Consider the following 18646-nt stretch of genomic DNA (forward strand, 5'->3'; position numbering starts at 1 on the left):
TTAAACATAAATTCTTCATATCAACATGAGAAATGTTTTTTTATACTCTGTAAAGAATTGTGCTGAAGTTTTGATGGGTATTTTATTGAATCCATAGATTCTGTTTGAGGGTGGGTAGGTGGGAGTGGGGGGGAAGTAGGGGCACATCCTCATAGATGCATGAAGAGGAGGGGATGAGATAAGAGGTTCCTGGGTGGTGAGGGGAAGGGAGGTTAGGGGATAAAATCTGAAATGTAAATATAATATCCAATAAAAATAAATTTAAAAAGATTTAAAAAAATTGTCAGTGTGATGAAAGGGAGAGATTCATTTTTCATTGTTTCTGATATCTGATAATGTGACCATATTCTAATTAAGGTCATATATCCAAAAATATATAGGCAGCAGAAAATCTTTTTATTTTGTTTTGATTTTAAAGGTGAATAAATTAGTGACCATATTCTAATTAAGGTCACATATCCAAAAATATATAGGCAGCAGAAAATCTTTTATTTTGTTTTGATTTTAAAGGTGAATAAATTAGTTGGTAGAGAAGGAAGAATGGATTTGAGAGAAGTAGGTTGTGTGCACACACACACACCAAGAACAAATTAACAGGAATCAACAAACATTGCTTCTTGGTATCTTTCAATAGCAACAGTCTTAATTCTCCAATAAAAAGACACAGTGTAATTGAATGGATGTGAAAACAGAACCAGTCATTCTGCAACACCTAAAAAACACACTTTAACATCAAGTATATGGTTAGAACAACACTATTAAAAGCAATAGACCAAAGGAAAAAAGTTAATGTAGTTATTTTAGTATTTGACAAAATTGATTTCAAACTAAATCTAATATGAAGTGATATGCAAGAATACCAAATACTCATTAAAGGAAAATGCATCAAGATGGCATTATAATTTGTAACTTCTTAACCAAACACAGAGATACACAAGTTTATTAAAATGTGCTACTACAGCTTAAACCACATATTGATGCTAGTAGTGGGAGAATTTCATGTTCCCCCTTAAATAAACAAGAAGAGTATCTGCTGCCTATATATTATTGGATATTTTGACTTCATTAGAACATGATCACTCTACCAGACACTGAAAACTTACTGAAAAGTGAATCGTTTTCTCTCTCAGAACATAGACATTTAAAAATTTTTTCCTTTATTGGATAATTTCTTTATTTACATTTCAAATGTTATCCCTTTTCCAGGTTTCTCCTCTGGAAATGCCCTATGTATCCCCCCTGTTTCTATGAGGGTGCTCCCACACCCTGCCACCTAGTCCTGCCTCCCCATAAAAGACAAATGAAAATTTTTTTTCAGGAAGATTCATTCATATTGGTAGTACAATGAAAACCTATTTAACAAAATAAGTCTCAAAAATAAGAAAGACATGTCAAACAAATTTGAAGAGAAAAAATTGATAATTTGGATTGACAAATAAAATTGAGGAAAAGAATGAAAGAGGTTTATGTGTAACTATCAAGAAAAGTTTTAGTAAAAAGAAACTCAAAACTGTAAACAATATATTTACTTGAAATAAACGCATGAGGTTCTAAATAACAATAAATCTATTATCTCATTGATTAAGGAGCATAGTAAGTACTGTTTTGTTTACTAAAGACTTAAGAAATTAAGAAAAATAAGTGACCAGTGGTATATTTTAAAAATACAATCTTTTGTCTATAATCAGTACAAGAAAAGCTACAATCAAATAGAATCTTTTAATGCTCAGAAAACTGAAAGCAGAAGAGATGATCTTCTCCAGGGAAGAGAACACGAACAATTTATTAGCAAATGCCAAATTAGTGATATCTTTAAAAACATACATACAAGTACATTATAGGAACTAAAGATATTATGTTCAGGAATATATACATATGTCCATGTAGGTAGGTAATGACAATTAGTGAACCATAAGGCTATTAATTTAAAGGAGAGTGTGGAGACTTATATGAGTGTTCATGGTGTTATAATCTCAAAAATTAAACAAAGAAGAATGGAATGACTATACATTGGTGATAGTAAGCATTTCAACATGTGGTTCTTTATGGACAACATTTTTATAAAATGAATCTGCATCATTAATTTACATACAATATAGTATCATATATCTGTTTTATAGAGCATTCTAAGTAAAGAGTAAGAGTTAAATGTGAGGACTTGAATGTTGATGCCATAAAAGAGCCAAAAGTCAATTATAGAGGAAGCATTGCTATAAGTTATTAGGAGATATTTTTTTCTTCTTCATTCTTATTTACCTAATTCTAATTGAGGAGTTTGTGAAATGTTAACTTTTCTTAAGTTGTTCAATGAGAGTGAATCAGAGTGCAGAACTATAGAAAATCCAATTTGAATGGCATAATTTGAAACTCAATATCAAATTAAAAACATAACAATGTATTTCCTAAAACCTAACATGTGATTGATAGTATATATGAAAAAAAAAAGGTTTTAATAGAATTTGAATGAATACAGGTTAAGTTGAAAATGCATTTTTATGGTATTATAGTGACTGAGAGTGCAATTTTGAGCTGATGAGCCTCTTGACTGTCTCTTTTACGTCTTTGTTCCGTAGGCTGTAGATGAGGGGGTTCAGCATGGGAATCAGGACTGTGTAGAGCACAGTTGCTACTTTGACCAGGAGCTTTGAGCTGTTTGCATTGGGTACACAGTAGAGAAGGAGAATGATCCCGTGGAAGATGCTGATGGCAGTCAGGTGGGAAGTGCAGGTGGAGAAGGCTTTTTGGAGTCCACCTTTAGAAGGCATCTTGATAATTGTAACAACGATGAAGACATAAGAGGCCATAGTGATAAGAAGGCTACTACCCTCACTTAATATGGAAATGACTAAGCATGCCATCTGGCTGAAGGAGGGGTCAGAACAAGATACAGAGATGATAGCTGAATACTCACAGCCAAAGTGATTGATGATGCCAGGTTCACAATAAGACAGCTCTAAGAGAGTGTATGTGATTATCACAGCACACAGACCTCCCCACATATAACTTCCAGCTACTAGGAGAGCACACAATTGATGAGACATAGCAACAGTATAAAGCAGGGGATTGCAAACAGCCACAAACCTGTCATAGGCCATCACTGCTAACATGAACATCTCTGTAATCACACATGCACAGCCAAAGAAAAACTGTGTCATGCACCCGTTTAAAGAAATCGTTCTATGTTCCACAATCAAGATCTCTAACAATTTTGGTGTAAATACACTAGAATAACATATGTCCAAAAATGAAAGGTGGCTCAGGAAAAAGTACATAGGTGTGTGAAGCTTAGGGTTGATCCTTCTGACCAAAATTATGCCAACATTTCCAACCAGAGTGACTGTGTAAATGGTCATTATTATAAGGAGGAGGGGTGGCTGGAGGTGTGGGTATTCTGAGAAGCCCACCAGAATAAATGTGGTTACAAAACTCTGGTTTATCATTGCATGACTTACCAGTTACAAAAAATGAAGAACAGGAAAAAAATAAGAGGGAATTTAATCAGTAGGGCTTGGCAGGCTTGAATAGTAGATGTGTACATGAAGCTTGAAATAAACAACAATGACAGACAATGGTCGTGTATTCATAAATGTTCTTCTTCAGTTTGGATTCTTCATCTCAAGCTTTCTATGTCTCTGAAAGCTAGATCTGTTCTTTAATCCTGTATTTTTCTCTCCTTGAATAAAAATAATTAACTATATGAATTGCATATAAATTACACATGATTCTTTTTCTTATTTTTTAAATACTTAATAACAGAGTATAATTGCCAAGGGCGGCTCATTACTCAATCAATGAAATCGGGACAGTCATGTTCTCATGTTTGAGAAGTCACGAGAAAAGTTAAATGTATAATATAATATGCAAGAAAAATGCATATAAAAACTTGTCCTAAAATGTCAGAAATCAAAAATAAATCCATGATTCTTTATAATAAAGTTGGTGTGTTTTGGTTGTTTTTCGTTTACTGATTCAACCTAGTCTAGCCTTGTGGATGCTGGACAAAAACATAACATTATAGCTCCACAATATTCTTTTTATTTTTTGTAATATTATGAGAAAAAGTCTTAGTTGAGTGTCCAAGTGGCCTGACTTGATCTTGTTAGACTTTGGATTTACACCAGAATCAAAGCACACTGACACAGTTTCAGATCATATGACTATTAGTGACTTTTATAACCTTTACTTTCAATTTCCTTAAAAATATTTTCTCCACATTTTATAACATGAAGCTCATCTGCTACCTAATATAAGCACTTTACTTTGTCCTTGAAAATAATCATTACACTGGTCATCAAAATTAATTTCAAATTCAATTCTGTAACTTAGGAGGCCTTAACTATTGACGTAGTAGTAGTAGTAGTAATAGGAAGAGGAGGAGGAAGAGGGGGTTTGGTAGTTTTATTTACTTACTCCAACTACTTAAATACATATCTCCAATATGCTCAGCCTCTATACAATATTATTTTTATTGAGTATTCTGTATATACATACGTGTTAATCAAATTCTTCCCTTTCTTCTTTCTCAAAATCTTCACATATAAACCCATCATTTTATACTTCCAACTTCAAGATTTTTAAAAACTATTATAATATTATCTGTTCTGTGCTGAAGTTAATACTAAAATCTATATACACTAACTTAGGAAAACATTACCATAGGAGACAAAATTATGAATTAGAGTACCTGCTATGAATTTGTGGCACAAGACTTTTATATCAGAAAGTATACTAGTTTGAACTTATTTATTTCACTGGTCTGCAAAATATCTTCATGCATTACTTGTAAGACTAATGGTTCATTATTTCATTCTAAAGAAATTTTAGAAAAAATTGAGACTATCAGTTTATTGTTAAATTGCAAATTTGGATTTATTCTTCTCTTAATTCCTAACATGCATATTATCAATTTATAGACTATATTATTTTGTTGAATTATTAACAAATACTTGTCTTAATACAGGACTGCCAAAGTATATAAAAACCTTGACTAAGATTCCAGTTTCCATAAATTATTCTGAACATACGTGATCATCCTATCTTTCCACAAAACATTAAGATTTGGACAATGTATTCAGGTTTTTTTTTTTTTTTTGAAAAAATTATCATCTCACTGTAGAATCTTAAGATACACATTCATACCTGCATCTTGGTTAGAACATGTATACAATGAGCATAGTTCTGCATATTCAGAACCCCAAATCTCAGTAGTGTTAAACAAGAGAATAATGAATAATGAGTGTAAAATGATCTGAGTAACTTTGTAACACTTTGCCTCAAAACATTTATGGGAATATCTACATAAGCATAGTTATTAAAATGTATGTGTAATGAAATAAGTTTTTGAATACAATAAAAGTATTCTTTGTAACTAATAAAATTAAATACCTGAACTTCATTTCAGATTGAGTGTTTAACACTCAAAGTAGAAATAAAGAAAGAGACTTAAAAGATGTATGTATCATAAGTCTCTTAATTTTATAAGTAAGATTCAATTTTATAAAATGATACCCATTGATTTCTTACCAGGACTGTGGGTTAAGTCCCATCAAGTTCCCCCAGGGTTTTCTATCACTATCAGAGAGATCTGTCCTGATCTATACAGTATCTTAGTTCATGGGTATTATGGCATATATCAGGATTATTGAAAACTACCCAGAAATGTGTATGAATTCTCCTCTATCATCATCCTTTACATTCCTAGCATTCATTCAGAAAGAAAGAGCCCTGTTGTTTTGTCAAATTATAATCAAACTTTTACTTAGATTTTTATAAAAGAAAGTTTAAAACTTTGACCATTTATTACAAAATGTATAAAATTAAGCGTTCTAAATGGATTTCTAAAAGACATTTAGTTCATGATCAAGACATTTTTATTTTGAAGATTTATTTTTTTTCTAATGCTGTAGCATGAATTTATTCTTCCAGTTAATTTCTTAACCTTTTTTTCAATTGTGATTTTCAATATGATTTCCCAAGAAAGATGCTGCTTTAATATGAATATCACTGTTTTCCACTGCTTTATTTTCCTTGTGTCTTTAGTTCCTAATATCTAAGTTCCACTGCATATTTTACTCTGCTATGTGTATATTCACATGTATGTCGACCTTAATTAATCAAATGTCATGTTAACACGACGTATATTTAGCATTCAATTTTAAAGTCTTTATATTAGTAACAACAATAAAAGAAATAAATCAAACAAGAAACAGTGTTGCTAGGAAATAAGTATATAGAATTTAGTGTCTTAATATATGGTAAGTACTCAAATGAGTAAGTACCATTGTCTCAACTCACATTTCTTTTTATCACCTCTCAATTTCTGAGTATTTTCAAATACCTCTTTGAAGATTTAAAGTGTTACAAAACAACTCACCAAAAGCAAAATATTCTTAATGTACATTTGATATTTTCATTTTCTTATTAATAACTGTGAACAATTTCCTTGAAAATTAAAATGTTTTAAGTTCCTCCAATAAAGGCAGCAACTGACCTTTGTAAAGTGAAATCAAGTATAGGAGGAAAATGCTGAACTACTTTGAAAAAAAACATAAAAAGGTATAGAAGAAGACACATATTTTTAAGCTATATTCGTGATGGCATTGTTTATGATGAACTAAATCATTGGCTTTGGGGAAACATACCCTAGAGAACCCTTGTTGATGATTGTCTTGGACTACAAACAAAGTATAATTAGAGGAAACTTCACCTTTCTTTTTAATTAATGGTTTCTTATTGTTATATAATATATTGTGTTATAATAGTTTCTGATGTTTTATGCACATGCATAAAAGTGACAAAAATAATCTACTGCTATGTAAATATATGCTAATAAAACATGAACTACAAATAGGTTTATTTCAAAATTAAATTTTTCTTATATATCTAATATTTAAAAGGTAAAAGACATCCATGATTATTGCCATAAGATACTAGAATTTTGAAACCTTGTATTTTATTCCCCAAAACTAATTAATATATTTTATGGAAGCATTATATATTAACAAACAATTCTACTTTTGTTTTATGTCTGTCTACATACTGAAATTTGGGCATTTTAACCTCTCAGTCAACTCTCATCAACTTATCTCCATTATTCTAGTTTGCTGTTTGATACTGTTATAAAAGATCACCAACTACCAGATAAAGAAACGGTTACTTACTTTAGGTTACACTTCTATTTCACAATCTGTCACTAAAGGATATCAAAGCATGAACTTAAGCAGGAATATGGAGACAAACACTTAAATAGATGTCAGGGAGAAATACTGCTTACTAGAATTCTTGCCCTGGCCTAATCCACAGTAGACTGGGCCCTGTTCTTTCAATCAAGAGAAGATCTTTGGCCAATCTAACAGAAATAACTCTTCAAGTGAGGTTCCATCTCCAAAGGTGACTCTTTTGTGTGTCAAGTTGACAAAAAGTAACCAAAGCTCTTATTGAAAACCTCAATAAACACACTCCTATTTTGATTACATTTTTCTTTTCTGAGCTTAATTAGATCGTCTTGGATAAGTATGAATTAAAAAGTTTTAGTGGATCATGGGCACATTAGGGTTACATTGTTGAAGAAAATGACATACCTTCATTAGTATCTAGTAACTGCCCATAATCTCTTTCTCATACATAATGAATGAGTAATTAAAATCTTGTGGTATTCTTTTGAAAATAACCACCAATGCAGTGTTCATGAGTGCAAATCCTACATTATATTCAGAAGGCATGTTTGCACAGTGTTCCTTCAAAACTCCTCACTCTTAAATTTATTCTAACTCTTCTTCTATAATGTTACTTGAATATTAAAAATAAAGGTATTATTTCAAGTCCTGAAAACTCTAAGTCAAACTCCCCACATTTTACAAAAAATGGTCAGTTTCTATAATGACTGTTTTCCATACCAGGAAGACTCTTCAGTGATAACAGCTGAGAGGTGCACTAATATGTGGGTATAAAGATAGGTGTTCAGAACTGAATATGACATCATGTATTTAGCCAAAACAACAATACTAAAATATTTGTTGTTTTTTACCTGGCTAACCATAGGCTCTAGACAGAGTTTATAGTATTAAGCAAAATCTCCTTCCTGTAAAACAGAATTATGTACAAACAGAACATGTTTTATTAACCCCATAAGAGTCATGCTACTGTTGTATTAGTGGTCATATCTTGTGAGAAAGGTCATCATTGCTGTACTGCATACAATTCACAGGTATGCAGGAACCCTGATGACTTTTCTCCCTGCCTGCTTAGATAGAGTCTTCTAGCACTGTGAAAACATGCCAGCAATGTAGAAAGTACCAACTAACAGACCCCTTAATTTCTCACTGTCCTGTCAATCTATGTGTGCAGTATTTTTAGCGATAGTACCTTAAGATGTATTTCTGGTAAAAATCAATGAGCTTATGATAGTGGGATCCTCTGTAGTCTTCGCTGACCACCAATTCAAACAGAAAGTAATTCCTTATTGATTGTGAGATTTTCATTTAATAACTGTTTTCTCCTGACTGTCTTGTCATCTATTTGTATCTCCATTTAAACTTATTTTTATTAACCAAAAGTTGTTTTTCATTGATGTTTAAATATGCATATAAAAGTATATTTTCACATAAATTATCCTACATTCCTAGTTTGGTAAATAACGTCTTCACACTTTAAGTTCCTAGACCATTCCATCCTAAGCCTTCCAAATCTGATATTCCTTCCTGGAGAGAGAGAGAATCTGAAAGTGGATTAATTCTCTTTATGTTCTGATAACTAAGAGTGCTGAACATGTTAAAAAGTATTTATCAGTAACCGTATGTCTTTTTGAGAACTCTCAACTGAAAAATATTTTCATTTACTGAGTAGTCTAGATAATAATCCTCTGCTCCATGTATGTTCGTCTAAAGCTACTTTTAGGCTTTAGTTCTTGGAGCCCACCCTAAGCTGAGTACAAAAAGCAGCTATGGAGCTGGCTATCTAAAACTTATAACCTTATTTATTTATTTGATTACATGCATGAATTAAGGTAAGTTCTAGGTTGAGGGTCTAACAATACAATAGATGCAAATAGTCAAGGAACAAGCAAGATAATAAACACAAATAGTCAAATAAAAAGCAGGGCATTAAACCCAATTACGCGAGGACTCCCATGATCACAGTTTCTAAGGGCTTTTCAGGATGACCAAAGTATCTGAGCCTACTTCTCTGTCCTAACCCAAGATCATTTTCAGGTCTGAAGCCTACTTCCTTGTTCTAGACTAAAATTTAGATTTCTGTCTGAAAATACATAAAAATAAATAAATAAAATTTTAAAAAAGAATATTATGTTGAATAAAAAATAAATAAAACTATAACTTGTGATATGATACCAACTCCATTTAAATTTGTATTTGTAAATATTCACCTTAATTGGGGGTTACATAAGTGATATTTAATAGATTGAAATGATATACTATATTTCAAAAATATATTTGTATAGTCAGTTGGTAACTTTAATATCAATAGCATGGTGCATAAGACACAGAATTTAGGTTTAACATTTAATCAGAACCATCCAAAAGCATTCAATAAATTTAATTATCAGATTTATTTGTTCTCATTGCTCTTCTAGTCTAAAGAGGTAGTTTATGGAGCAACTCTAGATGTCTAACAACAGGTTTATAGATAGAGAAGTTGTGTTACATGTATACAATATAATTCATTATCAATAAAGGATAACTTTTAAAGGAAGAAATGTTTTATTACTATTAGAAAGTTGTTAAGGTTATCGATTTACTTATTATTTTCTCAGTTGCTCTTTCAGAACTTTACATTACTAAAAGTTGTGGGTAGTGTTCTTTTCCTATCCCAGATACATGTTTTATTTTGAGTGCTAAAATGCTAACATAAAAATCTTATAGAAAATTGGAGTATGCTTAAGAATGAATCTAGTTAATGTGAGTCTACATCTAGTAAAAACTGGTAATAAAATGGATCAAGAAAGAAACAAAACTAGAGAATATTTGAACCAAAAGGCACCACCATAAAGTATAAGCAGCTCAAAGGACAGCCTCCACAGGACCAAGGGCCTCCCATTCCATTGATGCAAGATGAGGCAAAAGTCCACAGATGCTTATATATAAGTGTATACACTTAGGAGTAAAATAGAAAAAGTATTTTTTGGTAAACGGTGGTGAAAATGTCACAGGATATTATCTAGACACTCAATCAAAAAACATAGCCTGTTTTATTAGATTCTCCTACACATTTGCATTGTTCTATCACAGGATTACAACAGCTTTCAACCTAAAAAAGCAAGGTAGGAAAAGCCCCGGATTTTTGAACAGTTCACTGCAACAGACATCAGTTCTCAATGCCAGCCCAACGCTCTGGCTTCATTTCACAGGCACATCTATACTACTTAAAACGTTCCACCAAAGGTTACATTCCTCCTGATGTATAGAAGTCATTGAAGTGAACCATAAATAGTGAATTAAGAGTCTCATGACTCCTCAAGATGCTGAGACTAATGGACTGATGCCTGTTGATCCCTGAAGAGGTTGTTGATGGCACATCTCGGAGGACTTGGAAGCACTGTGGAATAAGGAACAGAAAGACCATAAGAGACACTGTAAGAAGGGGTGAAAAATGCTATTTTCTGGGCGTGGCACAGCTGTGGCAAGCATACCTACAGTTGTTAGTGATGGTTCTCCAAAAATGAAAGGTGTTGATACTCACAGATCATGTAAGTGTCCCTGGAGTTCAGCTTGCAGATTTATAAACAAATGTTCGATTCTGGGTTAAAGGTAATCATTTGCTTCAATGTGGTAACAAATGAGTATACCATCAGGGTCCTTTGCATAGCATCAAACTCATGAAAATAAAGAATTTCATGAAATAAAAAAAATCCTACAGTGGAGGCTAGGCATAGACTTGGGAAACTGTGATTAATAAAGGGGACGAAACTGAGGTAAGAAAGGATGGATCATAAGAGTAAACAGAGACATCGCACATGAATGATGTTGTCCAAGAACAACCTTAACCAGGGAAACTGTTAATGTGACAATTTTGAGAATAATGTATACAATCATGCCTACCTACCAGTCATAACTTTAGAATTCCTGACATTTTAGGAATGAAACTGAAATCTATAGTGTGGGTGCCTTGTTCTGGAGGGTGTCCCATGACGATCTCCCCGACTAGGGACAGGGTGAGAGCAGGGAGGGCTCGTTATTGTCTCCGCGCTGCCTCTGGCCTGGGTCTCCCCTGTCTGTAGGTATCCGGCCTGGCATGATGCGGGAGGTCGAGGCCAAAGGACACAGAGTGCGAGCAGGAGGGGAGATTGCCTGCCCCTGCCGCTGCCTCTGGCGCCCTGTCTCTGATTGGTCTCTCCCAGGTGTTGCCATGGTCTCTCTGGTCCAGGCTGGGCTGATAAGGAGCCAGCTAGCTGGCGAGGAGGCAGCTTGGTGTCCCAGGCAGGTTCCAGGAGAGCAAAGCTCTTCCCAAGTGTTACAGCTCTTGTATCCCGTTGGTTCAGCTGCTCTACCTAAAACTTCAAATACTACAGTGAATACATATAGAGAGAGTGGACAGCCTTGTCTTGCCCCACTTTAGTGGAACTTTTTACTTTGATGTTGGTTATTGGGTTATTACATAATGCTTTCATTGTGTTTATGTATGTGCTTTGAATTCCTGCCCTTTCCAAGACTTTTTCATTTTTAAATATTTATTTTATTTATTTATATCTTAAATATTGAACCCTTTCCAAACCTCCAGAGTTCTTCACCCTTTACCCCTCTCATTCACCTCTGAGGGGGTGTCCTTTCCAGGGCATCCCCTTCCCTGAGACATCAAGTCTCTACAGGATTAGAAACACCCTCTCCCACTGAAGCCAATAAAGGCAATCCTCTGCTACAAATGTGCCAGGGGCCTCTTACTGTGTATGTTCTTTGCTTGATGGCTTAGTATCTGGGAGTTCCCAGGGTTCCAGGTTAGTTGACACTACTGGTCTATCTATGTGGTTGCCATCCCCTTAAGATCCTTCATTGGGGGCTGACCTAGCTGAAATACATAACAGTGGGGAGATGGAACCTAAAGAGACTAGATCAAGTAGTAAATATGTCCCCCAGTGGAGGGACAGGCACATCAACACACCTTCAAAACTTTTGAGTCAAAAATGTTTCTGTCTAAAAGAAATGCCAAGGATATATGGAGCAGAGACCGAAGGAAGGGCAGACCAGTGACTGACTCAACTTGAGACCTATCCCATGGCAAGGTACCAATCCATGATAGTATTAATGATGCTATGTTGTACTTTCACAATAAATCCTAGCATAGCAGATCTCTGTGAGGCTCTACCCAGCAGCTGACTGAGGCAGATGCAGATACTCAAAGATAAACATTGGACAGAGGGTGTGGGTAACTGTGGAAGACTCAGAAGAAAGATTGAAACCCCTGAAGGAGATGGCAACACCAAAGGAAGACTAAGTATCAACTAACCTGGAGCCCTGGAAGCTCCCAGAGACTGAGCCATACACCGAAGAGCAAATACAGGTTTCTCCTAGGCTCCAGGCACATATGCAGCAGATGGTCTCAGAGGGAAAGAATGTGCCTAATCCTGCAGAGACTTAATGCACCAGAGTGGGGGTTGGGTTACCTGGGGATGTACACCTTTTGAGAAGTGAAAGGGAGGTGGAGGGAGGGAGGAACCCACTGAGAGGGTTGCTTGAACAGGGGCATCATTTGGGATGTAAGTACTTAAATAAATTTTAAAGAATTCTTTGTTAAGGTCAATAAAATAACACAATCTTCTTGGTTACTAAATAAACAACAGAAATAGCCCTGGAGGAATGTTCATCACCAGCATATTTAGTGAGTGTTTTAAATGAAGTTTATCCTCTCTTTGACAAACACAAACTACCAGACAAACATTGCATTGAAAAGCTAAACACTGTCTCTAAATTTGAGACAAATATGTACTCAAGGCATGGGGGACCAGGATATTAGAATATTTCACTGTAAAACTGCCTGAGAGCATAAAATTTAAACAATTATAGGTAACACTGTACCATGTAATTATTATGTTATGCATCTAAAACCCTGGGGCATTAATTCTATCAACTGTAATTTATGAATATATATATATTCAGAATTATAATGAACACACACATATATATATTAATATGTATAAATTAAGAATACAAAGGGACACATGTTCATAACAATAGTTAGGGAAAAATATGTATAACATTTACCTGTATTGTCCTTATGCTTTTGAGCTTTTTCTGACATAATCTTATGTATCTCCTGCAAATATGCAATATGAGGTTCCATAAAATAATATAATTCTATAATAATATGTTATTATATATTTTTAAAGCTTGATTAATTTGTTAATTTATATGAATGAGTGTTTTTCCTGCATTTATGCCTATGTACTCTAGGCATGGATAGTACCCAAGGATTTCAGAATAAGTCTAGAGAATGTGTGGAACTGGAGTGACATGTGACTATGAATACCAGGTAGTAGATGTAAATTGAATCTGGGACCTCCTCAGAAACAATTATTATTCCTAACCACCGAGGCATCTATCCAGCCTTCTACCCACCATTTTATGTGTATGTATTTCTATAGGGTAATATATGCACAGGGGAGTGCCAAGGCCCTCATAGACCAACAGGAATTTCCTCTGGAGTTGTAGATAAAGACAGACAGTATCAGTGTCTTTGTTTTTCTGTTTGTTGGTTTATTTATTTATTTATTTATTTATTTATTTATTATTTTATTTGTTTACATTTCAAATGTCATTCCCTTTCTTGATCTAGCCTTCAGGGACACCCAACCTCATTCCCATCCCCTTTGCCTTTAAGTGGGTGCTTCTGCATCTACCCACCCTCTACTACCTCACCCCTCATGCATCCCCTTCTCTAGGGCATCAAGCCTCAACAGGATTAAGCACCTCCCCTCCCAATGATGCCAGATAAGGCAGTCATTGACTACATATGTATTAGGAGCCATAGATTGGCCCTGATGGGCTCTTTGGTTGGTGGTTTAGTCCCTGGGAACTCTGAGAGGTCCAGTTGGTTGATAGCGTTCTTCCTATGGAATTGCAATCTCCTTCAGCCCTTCCCCCAACTTTTCCAATGGACTCTTGGGCTGAATCCAGTGATTGACTGTATCTGCATCTGACTTAATCAGCAGAGCTTCTCAGATGACAGTCATACCAGGCTCCTGTCTGCAAAAATATCTTGGCATCAGCAACAGTGTCAGGTTTGATGTTTACAGTTGGGATAGATCACATGGTGGGGTGATTTCTGGATGGTCTTTCCTTCAGACTCTCTTCTATTTTTGTCCCTGCTTATCCTTTAGCCAAGGACAATTTTGCCTTAAAAATTTAGAGATGAGTGGGAGGCCCCATCTCTCCACGGGGTTTCATTTCTATTTACTAGAGGTGGTCTCTTCAGGTTCTGTCTCTTCACTGTTGTGTATTTTGTCAAAGTCATCCCCACTGTGTCCTGGGAGACTCTTGCATCCCTGGCACTGGGACTTTCTAGAGTTTTCCCAAGTTCTCCAGCCACCCACCACTGCTACTTATTTCTATTCATTCTCCTAGCCCTCTGGACTCTCTTCCCATACCTAGTCCTGCCCTGACTTTTTTTCCTACCTCTCCCCTCAACCACCCAAGTCCCCCAGCCCCTTCCTTTGTCTCTTCTGATTATTTTTTTCCTGCTTTTAAGTGGGATTGAAATATCCACACTTTGGCCTTCATTCTTGTTATGCTTCATATGATTTGTGAGTTGTATAGTGGGTATTCTGAGCTTTTGGGCCAATATCCACTTATTAATGAGTACCACGTTTGTCCTTTTGGGTCCTGGTTAACTCACTCAGGATATTTTCTAGTTCTATCCATTTGCCAACAATGTTCGTGAAGCCATCATTTTCAAAAGATGAGTAATATTCCAATGTTTATATGTACCACATTTTATGTATTCATTCTTTTATTGAGGGAAGCAGAGTTGTTTTCAGCTTATGGCTATTATAAACAAGGCTGATATGAACAGAGAGGATCATATGTCATTGTTAGATGTGGGAGCATCTTTTGGGTATATGCCCAGTAGTGGTATAATGGGTACTCCAGTAGAATTATTTCCAATTTTTTGAGGAAACTCTAGATTGATTTTCAAAGTGGTTGTACCACCTTGCAATCTCAGCAGAAATGGATGAGTGTTCCTCTTTCACCACATCCTCACCAGCATCTGCTCTCTCCTGAGATTTGATCTTAGCCATTGTGTTTTGATTTGCATTCCCTGATGACTAAGAATGTTGAACAGTTCTTTTGGTGCTTCTCTGGCATTTGATATTCCCCAATAGAGAATCTTTGTTTAGCTCTGTACCTCATTTTTAATTGGGTTATATGTTATTCTGCAGTTTAACTTCTTGAGTTCTATGCATATTTTTGAAATTAGCCATCTATTCAACATAGAGTTGTAAAAGAGCTTTTCCAATCTGTAGGTTGCCATTTTTTCTTTTTTGTAAAAAATTGGATATCATGTTTACATTTCAGATTTTATCCCCTCACTCCATTCCCCCCACCACCCAGGAACCCCTTATCCCATCCCCCCTCCTCCTGTCTCCACAAAGGTGTGCCCCCACCTACCCCCAACTCCCACTCCCTCAAATTCTTTCCCGCTTGGTGTTCAGCCTTCATGGGACCAAGGATGCCATTTTTTCTATTGAGAGTGTCCTTTGCCTTACAGAAGCTTCTCTATTTCATGAGATCCCATTTGTCTATAGTTGGTCTTAAGCCTTATCTATTTGTGCTCTGTTCAGAAAATTTTCCTCTGTGCTGATGGTTTGAAGATTTTTCTCACTTTTTCTTCTATTAGATTCAGTGTTTTTCGTTTTATCTGGAGATTCATGATCTACTTTAACTTGAGCTTTATACAAAGAGATAGAAATAGATCAATTTACATTCTTCTATGTGCAGAAGACAAGTTGAAATGCTGCTTACTGACATGCTCAGTCTGCTGTTTTATACAAATCAGTAAGTATTACAGGCTTTAATGTTCCCTCACCCATGGTGAGTTAGGTTATTTCTCATCAATCAGTCGGGGGTGGATCCTGGAATTTTTTTGAGGTATACTGAAAGAAAAAAAGTTCAAATCTTGTGCTAGTATTGCGAAAATAACCATAGATACAGTATGTTCATGAGTGCAAATTCTACATCATTTCCAAAATGTATGGATTCACAGTATTCCTCAGGAAACCTCTCATTTTTACGTTCTTTCTGCACTTCCTTTACATTGATCCTCAAGATTTGGAAGGGATGATGTTTTATTTAGTGATAACCAGTCCATAGTCAGATTGTTTATATTTAGACATACAGTCTGTTTCTGCAATATCTATTGCCACCTAAAAAATACTCTTCACTGATAAAGGCTGTGAGTAGCATTTACATATAGGTATAAAGATGGGTATTTAGAATGTGATATGACACCATGTCTATTTAGCCAAAACAACAGTACTAAATTCTTCTCTGTGGCTTATGACAAAGCCAACCATAGGCGTGTGACACGTTATACAATATTAAGCATGAGTGTCCTTCTGCAAAGCATGATTCAAATTCAAACAAAACTTGCTTGGTGAAACCCATAGGAGCTATGTTCCTCATACAATATTAAACATGGTTGTCTAGGAAAATTGTTGCTGTACCTATGTTCAGGTGTGTGGGAGTCCTAATGACTTTTCTCCCTATCAGCTTAGATAGATCCTTCTTGTACTTTGAATATCAGCCAGCAGTGCAGAAAGTGCTGAATAACAGTCAGCTTGATTTTCATTGCCAAACAAGCCTTGTATTTTGTATATGTAGCAAGAGCATCCTAAGATATAATTCTGATGGAAACCAATAGCCTGTTCTATTGTGGGACCCTTTGCCTTCCTTCCTGACCATCAGCTCTCACAATAGTATTCTCCATTTGATACTGAGATATTCACTTCATAACCATTGGCTCCTGGCAGTTTTGACATACTTATAGATTAATCAAATGGAATTTTATTCATGTACTACAATGAACTTATCGATACACATATTGTTAGACATCTAGAGTGGCTCCAAAAACTCACCTTTTTAACTAGATGATCACTGAGAACCCATGAATAAGATTGTCTGTAGGGAGATACAGAATATTTAGAACACACTCTGGAGTAGCATATCTGACACACGAGAAAACTGTCCTTTTAATTTTGCTACAACCTTCTACCCTAAAGTGTCTGTACCAGTTTATATGCCCCATGACTGTGAATAGATGTTTCCCTTTTCAAGTATCCAAGTATAATCATTTCAAGCATGGTTATTATTTGTTTTCTACATATAAGTTATTATGCCTAAAGTTACATGAAAGCTCAAGATAGTTTTAAATTATTGTTTTATGTCTCATTATGATAAACATTAAAAATTATCAGTAATTTGCATGTCTTTTTGTATCTCTATTGAAGAGATAGTAGTACATTAAAATATATTAAGACTCATAAATTTATATTTATTAAAGTAAATATTTGTTTGCAACTACCTATACAAATAGAATTTATAATATAAAATATAAATTACTAGTGAACTTCTAACCTCTATAAGAGGAAAAAAATTTCTGGTTATAGTGGTAGATACTTGTAATCCCAGTAGCTACAAAGCAGAGATGGACAGCAGGGCAGCCTGGTATAAATAGTTCACTAGAGTGAGATACTGTCCCACATAGGAAATGAGGGAAATTATAGTTTTTATTTATTCAAATAAAGAATTTCCAGTGCAAAAATAGTCCATATGTAGTTCAATGTAAAAAAACTCATTCATAGCCATAGATTCATATTAGTTTTTTCAATGTCAAACTTCAAAATTTTTTCTTACAAAATTATACAAAACATTTGAAATTTTTGATGTATAAATTATACTAATATCTTCCCCAGCCCTGAAATATTTTCATAAAAATAATCACATAAAATTTTAATCTAAATACTATGTATATAAATATATATTATTATTTATTATTTACAAGTTATGATACTAAATATGAGAATAGGGTGACATAGGAATGTTTTCTAAATAGGAAATAAGTGGGTCTGTTTGATTTTCAGAATAAAAGACAGTGCGCTAAAATAAATGACCATTTATTTTTATTAAATAATATTTATTATTATTAAAATAAATGATCATTTTATGGTGACAAAGAAAAACACATTTTCTTAACTGCATCCTTCACATCCTTGTTTCTGAGACTGTATATAAGTGGGTTCAGCATGGGGATGATGACTGTGTAGAAGACTGAAGCCACCTTGACCAGAAGCCAAGAACTTTTAGTGGTGGGAACACAATAGAGACAGATAATAATGCTATGGTAAATGGTGATTGTAGTGAGATGGGAGGCACAGGTGGAGAAGACTTTGTAGCACCCTCCAGTGGTAGGCATTTTCATGACAGTGATGACAATGAACACATAAGAGGTGAGAATGATCATCAGACTGCTTAGCTCATTGAAAGTAGCAAAGATGAAAATGACCTTCTGACTAATGTAGGGGTCAGAGCAGGCTACAGCAACAATGGCATCATACTCACACACAAAGTTATTTATGAACTTGGTCCCACAGAAGACCAAGGTCAACATAAAATGTATGAATATAGAGGAACACATTATACTC

General features: G+C 34.8%; 2 protein-coding genes across 2 annotated transcripts in view; both read right to left on the bottom strand.

Annotated features, from left to right (window-relative positions):
• LOC117703998 (olfactory receptor 1165-like) lies at positions 1-6522 on the bottom strand. Its single transcript, XM_076928273.1, has 2 exons — positions 6374-6522; positions 1-3673 (listed from the first exon to the last, which is right to left on the bottom strand). Exon 2 carries the CDS (start codon positions 3438-3440, stop codon positions 2502-2504), a length of 939 nt encoding a protein of 312 aa, XP_076784388.1. The 5' UTR covers positions 3441-3673; positions 6374-6522; the 3' UTR covers positions 1-2501.
• An 11643-nt stretch (positions 6523-18165) lies between these two features.
• Positions 18166-18646, bottom strand: part of LOC117703172 (olfactory receptor 5D13-like) — a 1161-nt gene continuing 680 nt past the window's right edge. Inside the window, exon 2 of the mRNA XM_076928311.1 lies at positions 18166-18646. This exon is cut by the window's right edge and continues 450 nt beyond it. Coding sequence (XP_076784426.1) covers positions 18166-18646 — 481 coding nt within the window.

Source organism: Arvicanthis niloticus, chromosome 2 (genome assembly GCF_011762505.2).
Source record: "Arvicanthis niloticus isolate mArvNil1 chromosome 2, mArvNil1.pat.X, whole genome shotgun sequence".
Lineage (NCBI taxonomy): Eukaryota > Metazoa > Chordata > Mammalia > Rodentia > Muridae > Arvicanthis > Arvicanthis niloticus.